Source organism: Periplaneta americana, chromosome 15 (assembly GCF_040183065.1).
Source record: "Periplaneta americana isolate PAMFEO1 chromosome 15, P.americana_PAMFEO1_priV1, whole genome shotgun sequence".
Taxonomy (NCBI): domain Eukaryota; kingdom Metazoa; phylum Arthropoda; class Insecta; order Blattodea; family Blattidae; genus Periplaneta; species Periplaneta americana.
The window spans coordinates 137,435,565-137,448,131 of NC_091131.1; the positions used below are offsets into that span (position 1 = coordinate 137,435,565).

A 12,567-nucleotide genomic window follows, 5' to 3' on the forward strand; every position below is an offset into this window, starting at 1 on the left:
ATTTTTAAATACTGACTTTGTAAGATTTTTCTTTACTTACATTCAAAATACTGAATTCTAATTTGTAAATAATTCTATATCTAAACAATTTGTTTTTATCACAATTCTATGTTTGAGCTGTTTGTCATATGCTATCGTTTTTAATCAATATTTATAGCCATCCTTATGTATTTTGTAAGGTTACATTATATTTTCACACACTTCATGTTTTTATGTTCATACAACTTGATATATGTTATCTCTTAGACTTGATGATGCCATACATGGTGAAAGCGCTAGTCATATTTTATTTATAATTATGATCTAATGTTTTATTTCTATAACCATTAGGCCTAATAAATTGTGATAGTTACTGAAGGATTTATATTTAATTATTATATATTATTTAACTTGTCAGACCAATAATGTCTCTTGAATTTCTTATGTGTAAGACAATGCTGAAGCAATTAATATCAGGCCTACCATATTCTCAAAACAGCAATAGGTCTACTTCTGAAAGTAGTATACAGTTTTACCTCAAATGCATTAATTGTAATTTAAAAAGTGAGAGTCTATGTACAAAGTGGGCACAAAGTCCCGTTACTCCTATAAATACCTCAAATATACACACTATTTATGTAATTTTGGTCATAATGCAGACATACATTCACTTTAACTGTGTGTCCCAAGTGTTCATAGGATCAGTATGTCCTCCATCATTCTCCTCACACAAGAATAATGCGTAGCCAAGTTTGGTCAGGGGCGTAGTATACATGGACGCGAGTGATGTGTTGTATCCCTTGAATTTTTCTGAACAAAAATATATTTTATCATTATTTACTTTATTTTATGTGTACCATATTATGCCTGTTGCAAAGAATAATAATAATAATTATTATTATTATTTGAAGACTACATTCAGATTTTAAATGCTGCTGCTACAACAATGGAAATATATTATACAACATGACAAAGCTGCTGCAGTTCATAAACAATGAGATCTTATTTCCAAGAACTGTGATTATGTATGTCACATCGGTAGGGCTATGTCAGAGCAAGGCAATTTTCAACTGCCGAGTGAAAGAACATCACTATGTTCCAGTGTGCAGAGGATGCGATTTAATTTACACATAACCCTGCATACAATTGAAATATATCAGTCCCCTAACTGCCCACTGTGCAACTCAAACCAAGAAATGGATTCAGAACACTTCAAAATCTGTGCTTCAGTGGCTAACCATAACAATATCTTTGAAAAATATTGGAGTGCAAGAGGTCAAATGACTTTATTGTCAAACATCTGGCATTAGAAAACAGCAATAACAATAGTTTACACATAACCCGCGTGCTGCACCTGCGTGGTAAGATGTGGTGGTATCTCTTGCATCAGTTGAGCATATGAAAGCAGGGAGAGTTCAACATACTGCTGAGTAGATGAATGTCATTAGTACCTGTGTGCAAGGGATGTGATTTAGACTCCACATTGTGCTTCTATTCAATTTTGTGTGTGTTTTATAGCTCCGTACGTGACATACGTGGTTAATAATAATAGTAATACTCTTTTAAATATTTGTGAGAGCTGTGCTTTATTTATAGTGCTTTTTAAGCTAATCTTAAACATTCTATGTAACTGTGAGTGTGTAATTTTGCCACAACTTTCAAGTGATAAGAGTAGTCCATGTGACTGAGAATCACATGTACAGATATGACTGCTGCACCAGGAACTTTTGTACTAGATACAAGTAGTGCTGTTAATGATGTTAATAATTGTGATTGTGCAATTGAGAAACTGAAAAAAACTCCATTCAGTTCTCTTTCGTTTACAGAAAAGTTGAAAATAAATGAAGATAGACCAATTTTGAATATTACAACTAAACTTAAATCATGAGTACGTCATTTTAGCGAGAAAACTTATGAGAGTGGCCATTGGTTTCGTGGATGTGTAGGAATGAACTTTTTTGCTGCCTTGTTTATTATTTTCTAATGAAAAATCTGAGTAGAATGATACAGGTTATAGCAATTTAAATAATATTTACAGATCCGGCAAATGACACAAAGACTCTGCAAGCCACATCAAGTGTGAAAAGCAACTGCATTTCTTTGGCAAAACTCAGAGAATTGAATTTGCTTTAAGTGATCAGTGTAGGCTTTCTATTGAAAAGCATAATGATCTTCTTAGACAGAACAGAGAAATTCTTGGCCATTCTATAAGGGTTATATGCTTTCTTGGAAAATTAGGTCTCGCATTTACAGGGATGACAAGAGTGAATCCTCGAAGAATAAAGGCAATTTTATAGAATATTTGAATGAGATTACAAGGCACGACAATTTACTTAAAACACACTTAGAAAACTCCACTGTGTTTCGTGCCATTTCATCTTCATCCAAAATGACTCGATATTTTCAGTGGGCAAAGTCATGATTGATAAAATTAGGAAAGAGGTTTGTAATGCTTCTTTCATAGCTTTAATTTTGGATGAGAACTCTGATATCAGTATAAAAATCGCAGTTGTCTTCAATTCTGCGATATGTAACAGAAGATGGCGATGTTGAAGAAAGATTTTTTAAAATTCACAGACGTCAGCAAGGATAGGTCAGCAAAATCTCTTCTTGAACATGCTCTCAAAATCATTAACGATTTTGATTGCACCAATAAACTTGTTGCTCAAACCTACGCTGGAGCGGCTGTCATGGCAGAAGAACATAATGGTTTACAGGCAAAACTTCGCATCCATTGCAAGTCAGCAATTTTTGTCACTGCTACACGCACAAGATAAACCTCGTCTTATCTCAGTCTGCTAGTTTTATTAAACAAGTGAAAGTGTTCTTTACTAATATTGCTGGATTTTCTAATTTTTTCTTTAAATCATCAAAGAAAACTCATGCTTTGGACACATTCGTGAAAAAAAGGTCTCCCTTCAATTGCTTCAACAAGATGCAATTTTCACAGTAGATTGGTTGCAATCATATACGAGCACAAGAATGATTTGAAATGTTTATTTGAATTGATAATAGAAAATGAAGATTGTGAATGGGACCACGAAACTGTAGAGTTTGCTAAAGGACTTTAATAGTATTCGCTGCAATATTTCCACACACTGATGTTTTGTTTCAAAAAAAAAAAAAAAAAAAAAAGATGTTGCTTTTGCAATACAAAAATTCATAATTTCGAGGAGTACATTCAAGGACTAAGAAATGACTGAGGAATTTTGGAAACTCTTGGATGATTTTTTTGCTGAAAATTATCCTCAATATAAAAGATTACAGCTGGATACAATACCCGGAGAGGATAAGAAAATTACATATAGGTGCTTGTTCAATGAAATAATGGACATCATCAGAATGAATATTAACCAAAGGTTTGCTGAAAATTCCAAATTGAAGTTTTTGATAGGATGTGTATTTTCCGGGCTAGAGGGCCGTGGTCTGTCAGTGTTACAACCAAACGTTTCATCCACTACTCTGGTGGACATCCACCGGAGTAGTGGACGAAATGTTTGGTTGTAACACCGACAGACCACGGCCCTCTAGCCCGGAAAATACGCATCCTATCAATGCCGGCTGTGAAAGCCTACATTCCAAGATGAAGTTTTTGAGTTTGCTTGATCACACACAATTTACCACCTTTGCAAATTCGTTCCGTGAAGAAATATTGTTAAATCTAAAAGAAAACTATGGAGCATATTTTGACTTAATCTGTTTGAAAAACTGTCATTTATAAAGACCCTGATATGAAGAAGAGTACTGGTACTGTGTTGGAACTTCAACAGTATATGAAATATTTTCAGTTGTTACTATTTTTCCAGAAACTTCCAAACTAGCTGCATTAATTCTGACTATTCCTGCTACAAGCAGTTCTGCAGAGAGTCGTTTTCATGTCTAAAAAGAATAAAAAAAATACCTCTGCAATACTCAACATCAAGAGACTTTCTGCATTGGCGTTAATAACATTAGGTGTATTTTGTTGGAAAATCTGCGATCGATGCCCCTGTTTGAGCACCAAGTTATTGAGGTTTTTGCCAGGAAAAACAAGAAAATAGAACTCTCCTTCAAAAATAGGTATGGTTGTTTATATCAATATACAATACAATATACATATTACATACAGAGAGCATTTATCGAGATCCAAAGTAGGGGCTGCCAAATGAGACGTGACACAATAAATACTCCTCAGTGTATTATCAAGAATACAGTCATTCTCATTCTATACACTTTCGTCTTCAGTGTTTTATGTAAACATGACCAGGTTTCGGCCCGGTAACTGTGAGAGATGTAAAAGTTGTGGTTGACATTGCATGGACAAATTCACATGTGTGGAGGCTTGGCGTTATCTTGTCAAATAAACTTCAAGACTCCTTACATCACCATGGGTTATGAATTACTAGACAAGATAATGCTGTGTCTCCACACATAGGCCTGCATGTAAGTCTGTCAAGGTAGTATCAATCACAACCTTACATATTTCCCAGTTATAATTATCCTTTTATGCTACAGGAAAATTATAAAGGTAATTTGAAAATTCAAACTCAAACAATCCATCAAGATGAGGTGATTTCCAGGAATGCAATTCCCACGTAAAACGAAAGCAGACTGTAGGCCTACTGTATTTAAGCATTAAAAAAATCGCATCCCTATGTGAAAATGTCACGCAATGCCACTGGGTTCAGTATAACATTTGCCTCAGCATTGCTGGTTAATCCATTGTAAAGCACATTGCACAGCATCCTTCACTTCATCAATGGTATTGTACCGTTCCTGTGCAACAAAGATCTTGATGAAACCCTACAGCACATTGTCACAAGTTGTGAGGTGGCCAGTCAAGAGGAGCTAGTAAGATGGGTGACCCACGGCCAATCCAGTGTTGTGGAAATCTGTCACAATGTGTTGTGGGGTTTCATCAATAGCACTGTTGCACGGGAAAAGTATGACACCATCAGTGAATTGAAGGATGCCGTGCGACACACTTTCCAACAGATTATTACATCAGCAATGCTGAGACAAATGTCACACCGAACCTGGAGATGCACTGTGCATTGTTTTCTGTGAAGAGAATGATGGGGGACATACTGACCCTTTGGACACTTAGGGCACACAGTTAATGTAAAGTGGATGTATGCCTGCATTATGACTGGAATTACATAGTGTGTAATGTTTGAGGTATTTATAGGGGGTAACGGGATTTTGTGCCAAATAACCTTCATAATACTAGGCCTATTATGATTAGGTGAGGTTTTTTTTCTGTATGGTATATAGAGTGCCAAATGCCTGGTGTTGTGAGGGTCATCTCAACATTTCCTATACAGTCACTCACAATAGTATTCGTCTCCCGATCTTCAGATAGAAAATTTAATAAATTTGTAAGAAAATAGTGAGGTATGACCCAAAAAAAAAATAAACTTTCGAAGTATAACAACTGCTTAACAATATTTGTACAGAATAAATTTAATTCAATAATAGCTATATAAAATAAATAAATAAAAAATGATGAAAAGTGAATCAAGCAAAAGTATTTGTCCGCTTTGTTTACAATCCTTCATTATGACCAAATAGTACGAGCTGTAGCATCACTACCTGATGGGTCAGCGTAACCTGCAGTGTCTTTGAGTAAACATTTGCAAGAGCAGAAAGAAAAAGAGCTGTCACTGAAAGACAGCAAGTTATTCAGTTTCATAACGAAGAAAATTATCAATGAAAAATTTCTGAAAACTGAAATAACTCGAACAACAATAGCAAGTATAATTAAAAGATACAAAAACAGTTCACCTGTAGTTAATAAACCCTGAACGGGAAGTCCACAGAAGCTGACAGAATGTGAAGAAAGAAGTATTGCTAGAAAGGTCAAACAAAATCCCCATGTTTCTGGACCTCCTCTTCAGTCAGATGTGGAAACTTTAATAGGAAAGAGCATCAGCACAGATAATATAAGATGGGTATTACATAGAGCCAGACATAGGTGCCAACTATGGGTATGCTCGGTCGCTCAAGCAAACCCGAAAATTTGAGTGGGTATGCACAACATACCTCATTGAAAATTGTAGTATTACTTTTTCTTTACGTTACAATTCTGTAAATATATATATATATATATATATATATATATATATATATATATATATATATATATACGTTTTCATCGTACCCAACTGGCACTATAAAGGTTTGCTTCTTGACTGTAACTGTAATTAAAATCGACTCACTCATCGCATTGATGAGTGGCTGGCTTTTGTAATACACAGCTGTAAAAAGGTTATATTAAAACAAACGGCTAATTGAATTCGTAGGAATTAAAATCCACGTTGACATATGAGTGAAGTGACCATTTTCTAAATAGTCCGAATATTTAGGGAATGCCACTTGTTAAGTCAATAATGTAAACTGAAGGTGGTAACCTTTAATTATGGTATGAAATAACTAGAAATGAAGCCGGTTGGGTACGATACGATAAAAATGTTTATACTACGAATTTAATTAGCGGTTTCTTTTAGGATAACCTTTTGACACAACCACATACGTTACCAGTGAGCCAACATACCTGGTGCGAAGAGTGCCCCATCCCTCCTAGCTAAAACATTCAGTAAATGGACAGTAATTATAACAACTTGGCGAAGTTCTTTGTGCTTTAATTAGCAGCTCTGCAACAATCATGAAACGCAACAGCCAGCGAGATATTTTTTCTTGTGAAATCATGTTGGATATAGTGTAACTTATATTGAATTTGAATCCTGAATTTGAATTTCCAGACTTCAACAATTGAACGAAGTAGTCAGAAGTCAGAACATGTAGATCGCTAGACGTTAGTTTGTGTTCTGTTTGACCTATGTCACTTATGCTTGAAATTATATTAATTATGCTTGAAATTATATTAAGTCTTCATGTCTTGCGTGTCAAAATCGTTAAAATGGATAAGTATATAGTGAAATACAAAAGGACTTCGACTGATAATCGTGATGGTGATAGTGATATCGAATCGACAGCATGTAGCAGTAAAAGTGCTCCATCTTTGGCAGCTTGTGACAATGAAATCCCTGTTACTATTTCTGGTAATTCCACGAAAAAATGGTACCGGTACTGAAAGTGGCAGCCACAGGGGCAGGACTTTTCAAAAACATTGGGTAAAAACATATACATGCATTCAGTAAGACGAAAAAGATGGCAGAGTTTATTGTTTTTTGTGTAGGTCTATGTGTGAAAACAAGAGATTGCCTCCAAAAACTGTTACTGTGTACAAGGATTCCTATAATGCATTCGTTAAATACGGCTTTAAGAACTGGTCCGTTGCTCTAAAATGATTCAAATCTCATGAAAAAAGTAATTTGCATATGTGTTCAGTTAGTACAAATAATTCTATGAAAAAAGGAGTAAATATTCTGTCATCAATTAGTCATTCTAAAGAAAAAGAAATGCAGGCCGCTACTGTTTGTCTAAGGAAAATGTTTACTTCAATATTGTTCTTGGTTTGCCAAGGATTGGACTTACATGGTCATGTTGATGAGTCTTCTAATTTTGTCAATCTTCTGAAATTACATTCCAAGGATGTACCCGATGGATTAATCAGACTAGTTACAGGTGGATGTCTCATGACATAATTAATGAAATTATAACATTGATAAGCATGTCTCTTCAGAGAATTTTGATTCAACAAATAAAAGTATATGATTTATATGCATTAATGTTGGACGAGACATCCGATATATCAATTAGAGAGCAGATGTCTGTTTGTTTTCGTACTGTTGACCAAAATTTTGCTGTTCATGAGTTCTGTGGTTTTTATGAGCTCCCATTAACTGATTCAGATACCCTGTTTAAATCTGTGAAGGATATATTATTAAGATATTCTATTTCTGTGAACAATTGTCATAGGCAATGCTATGATGGCGCAAAAAACGTTATCGGTTGTCTGCAAGGATTACAGTCACGGATAAAAGAAATTGAACCAAGGGCTATTTACATTCACTGCTTGGCTCACTCCCTAAATTTAGTTGTTCAAGACTCATTTAATAACATTCCAGTATTAAGAAATATTCGTGGTTCACCCAAAAAGCTAGGAAAATTCGCAAATCTTAAACAATTGCTTTCAGATTCTCATGACATTGAACCAGGTCAAGGTTTAAGACCATTCTGTCCAACAAGATGGTGCGTGTTGTGTCACTGTTGTGCATAGATAATAAGTATGAAGTTCTTTTGCAATTTCTTAATGATACACAAGATGAAAGAAATGATGCTGGTGCAAAAGCTAAAGGATTTCTAAAATGTCTGCAAAAATTTGAAACTCTGTTTCATATCAAGATACTAATTTTTATATTCCAAAGAATAGAAAAACTTAATGCAGTACTTCAAAAAGTTTAATTGAATTTCCGCCTTGCTCGTAATTCTGTAGATGCTGTTTTGTCTTCAATAGAAGGAGCCAAAAATTACAGATACATTTTTATCACTTTGGGAACATGCTAAAGAAAAGCGTGATGCATTGCAATTAAGTCTCCCCACTGTTTCAAGCCCTAGAAAATTGCCATTAAAATTAGGAGGTGGTGACAAGCATAATTCATCAGATATTCAAGAAAAGTTGCGAATTTTATATTTTGAGGTAGTGGATCAAACAGCAGGCCTAAGCAGCTTTAAAAGCAGATGTCACACCTTGTCAAAAAAGAACAGTTTTTATTAGGCAAAGAAGATAGTAGTTACGTTACTTCTTTTAACAGTGATGATTTCGACTGTGTAAGACTGACTCTTCATAGAGATATTTTGTTGGATGTGGTAAAACAACATAATGTTACACTAGACAGCTTTGAAAGTGTACTGTAATACTTGAGTAGGACAGAGGATGTCAAGTGTGTAGCTCTGAAGAACATGATCAGGGCCGCAGAGAAGGGGGGGGGGGGGGGGCAAAGGGGGCAAGTGATATGGGCTCGTGAGCAGTAAGGGCCCGTCAGATTAAGTGAGTCTGATTACTTTTCATTATCATGAATAATTATTCACAGATACATACCGGTACTATAAAATTTTGTAAGAACATTTGTTACATGAATCTGACATATTAACCAACAATAGTAGAATTAATACAAATTACAATTTCATTATGTAAATGTTTAACTTTTATATAATAGAATATCGGTTTCCCACGTTAACAATCATCGACACGACACTTGAGGGCTCCGGGATTTGCCTGAAATATGTTCCCATCACTAGTACCGAACACGCTCAATTGGCTTGTCCTCTTCACTACCAACCGCTGCTGGCCCACCGCAATATGCTAGTAGACTCTCCCAAATCCAAGCTGCAGGATCATGTTTCCTTTTCAGTAGGGCCTACATAGTATGTTTCATTACCGTACTAAACTTTCGTCTTTTCGTTGTCGTTTTTCTAGTAAATTCTGTTCATTAGTGTTACCAGTAGACAATGATAAGTAGAAGCGTAAGTTGGGAGGTGAGAAGTGCAAGTAGAGACAGAAAAATTGGAACATATTAAGAAAGGGAGTAGAACTGTTTTGAAGTTGGTGTGAAATTGAGCGACCTTGGAAAACTAAAAACAGCAGACAAATTGTGTCATTGAATGTGCTGTTCGAAAACAAGAGCCTTTCCAAAAACAGTATTACAGTATTTTCAAAACTCAAGAATGGAGAATGTGTTCTCAGAGACTGGCTAGTGTGGAGTGAAACAAATCAGGGAAAATTGTACAGTGACTGATTTGTTTCACTCCACACTAGCCAGTCTCTGGGAACACTTTCTCCATTCTTGAGTTCTGAAAATAATACTGTAAAAGCTCTTGTTCAGTCATTTAGAAGCTTATTAGGCAGGTTGGGGGTACTTTTTCGAACAACACATTCAATGACACAATTTGTCTGCCACTTTTTACTTTTCCAAGGTCGCATGTTACTTGCCATGACTCAGAGTTAGGAACTGGTGTGGGTAAATTTGTTTCACTTGCACATATTAACACATCATTTTTACTACTGTTTGCTTGTTCCAATTCAATACTACTGTTATCAGAATTTTTTTCTAAACAGCCACAACCATCAGTATTCACTTCTAATTATGAACTGTCTTCAATTTTGACAACCTGAACAGACGGGCTTGAGATTGGTTTATTTTCTGCACCTTCATTAGCAACGCTCAATTTCACACCAACTTCAAACAAAATAAAGGAAATAAAAATGTATTGAGAGTAACAATGTGTCAAGAAAGACTGAGTAACCTTGGCCTCCTTAGTCTGGAGAGCGATCTTGCTAGGTCTTTAAATTTTGATGATATAATTGATGATTTTGCATCAATGAAGTCAAGGAGAGTTGTTTGTTGATATTGGCCTGCAAGTCACAAATTACTGATCTTTATGAATAGTGTTTTATGAAAACGAAACGAAACAAACGACAACGAAAAGACGAAAGCTTTGTCACGAAACATATTACACATACATAGGCCCTAGCCTACTTGAAAAGAAGCGTGATGAATATATATTGTGCTAATGTGAAGTTTTACTAAAAGTTTTCAATGTAACAGAAGTGTATATTTTTAAATTCGTATCTGTGCATGGGGTTATCTTTTATTTATTTCGCAAATAATTTTTATATGGTCAGAATAATTAGTAACTTGTCATTTTTAACTTTTTTTTTTTCAATGGGGCCCAAGCAAATATTTCACAGGGGCCCATAAATCCTGTCAGCGGCCCTGAACATAATACCAGAATATGTAAAATTATTGAGACTTTTTTTAACGAAACCTGTATCCACGTGTAGGTATTATTTAGCCTACTGATGAGTGTCTATTTCAGTTAATGGATTCAGATTCAGATGGAAATCAGTGTGTGTGGGGAATGAAGAACCAGGAGCTTAGAAGTAACAAGCTGCACTACAATCAAATGGCGGAGTATGTTGGAGGCTGGTGACACCTGGATAAGACAGTGTATTTAAATATTTTAAAGCAAGAAATGAAATCCAGTGATCAAAAATTAGACATTGAAAATGACTCCTATTTTCAGCAAGATAATGACCCAAAGCATAGCCTTCTGTTTGGATCATTAAGGAGTGGCTGGTATACAATAAGTCTCATGTGCTGCATACACCACTCTTAATCTCCTGACTTAAACCCCATGAGAACTGATGGAAAGAATTAAAGCTGAAAATTAGGCAAGAAAAGATTACAAATAGAGAAACTTGGATGGAACACTTCACTAAATACTGGAATGAAACAGGCCTAGAAGTCACAGGAAAACTTGTGAAATCCATGTCTAGAAAACTTCGAACAGTAATTTCTTCAAAGGGTTATCCCACAAGTTATTAAATGTTAACTTCACAGTGCATTAATATTTTGTTTATCGGTAATTTCCTAGAAGACGGGCAAAATCCAACATGGCTGACGAAAACTACCAAAACGTTCTGCCAACTATGAAGTTCAAATGTCACCAGACATCACAAAATCAAAGATGGAAAATCAAACATATATTCGTATTTTTAAAGAAGAACAAGCCCTTCAAAAAATGAAAATATGTTTAATTTTTCATCTTTGATTTTTATGCTGTTTGGTGGGATTCGAACTTCATAGTTGGTAGTACTTTTCTGGCAGTTTTCGTCCTCACTTTACCCCCACAAATCACTAAAACACAAAACAAAACAATAATTTATCACCTCATCAAACAAAATTCATTCCTCATTGACGTCTTCAATGACAACCACTTACTTCACTTCCATTACGACACAGGCTTTAAGGCAATCTAAACTTAAACCATGCAGCCAACAAAGAACTAAACCAACACTTTGTCGTACAGTCAAGTTCACATAAATAACCATGTATTGACACAAAATGAAATTCTCTTTGAACTCTTATTACACCTTAACTTGTACGGAAAATTCAGTAAATAATTCCTTGGAACCATAGGAACAGTTTTCTCCTCAACAATCGACACAATTCTTATTCACCAGCGAAAGAATAAACCAAAATCGACACAAAATTTAGTACTCTGTTCTATATTCACACATCTTTCACAGATATCATAAAATGACAAACTTTCAATAACTTTGGCCATCAAACACAATATAACACCACTCAAGTCAAACAACCAAGAACAACTTACTGACGTCATTATCCATTCAAAATTAACGAAAATTCTAGAACAAATGATGACAATCAAATCGAAGGAAAATCACAAAATGACAAACTTCCAATAGCTTTAGCCATCAAAACAGTATAACACCACTCACGTCAAACAACCAAGAACAACTGACAACGTCATTACCCATTCAAAATTAACAAAAATTCAAAAACAAATGACAACTATAACCAATCAAATTGAAACATCACGGCGACACCTCGTATAAAAACCTAGAACTAACAAATAAAAGTCACTAAAAATCACTAACATTTAACTCTAAAGTAAAAAAGAGTTGGTAATACTTAATACATCCAACCAGGTGCCCGTCTTCTATGAATTTACCTGTTTATCTTAGTGAACGATTACTTTTGCAGTATTATTTTACTTCAGAACATGAGATTTTCTTATTAATTCTTTACTAACTGAATTGCAAAGTGACAACATTTTATGTTGTGATTTTCTCGGATATGATTTAAATAAAATCATGTTTTCTAAATGGATTTTCTTGTT

At 34.9% G+C, this 12,567-nt stretch overlaps 1 protein-coding gene across 8 annotated transcripts in view; it reads right to left on the reverse strand.

Annotated features, from left to right (window-relative positions):
* The window catches only part of LOC138715379 (glycerol-3-phosphate phosphatase-like), a 181,222-nt gene that overhangs the window by 167,274 nt on the left and 1,381 nt on the right, over positions 1–12,567 (reverse strand). Inside the window, exon 1 of one of the 8 annotated variants that reach the window (XM_069848233.1) lies at positions 12,040–12,405. The exons of the other annotated variants lie outside the window; for them this stretch is intronic. Coding sequence (XP_069704334.1) covers positions 12,040–12,055 — 16 coding nt within the window. The 5' untranslated portion in view covers positions 12,056–12,405. Of the gene's footprint in view, positions 1–12,039; positions 12,406–12,567 lie in introns of those variants that run through there. 8 annotated transcript variants of the gene reach the window in all.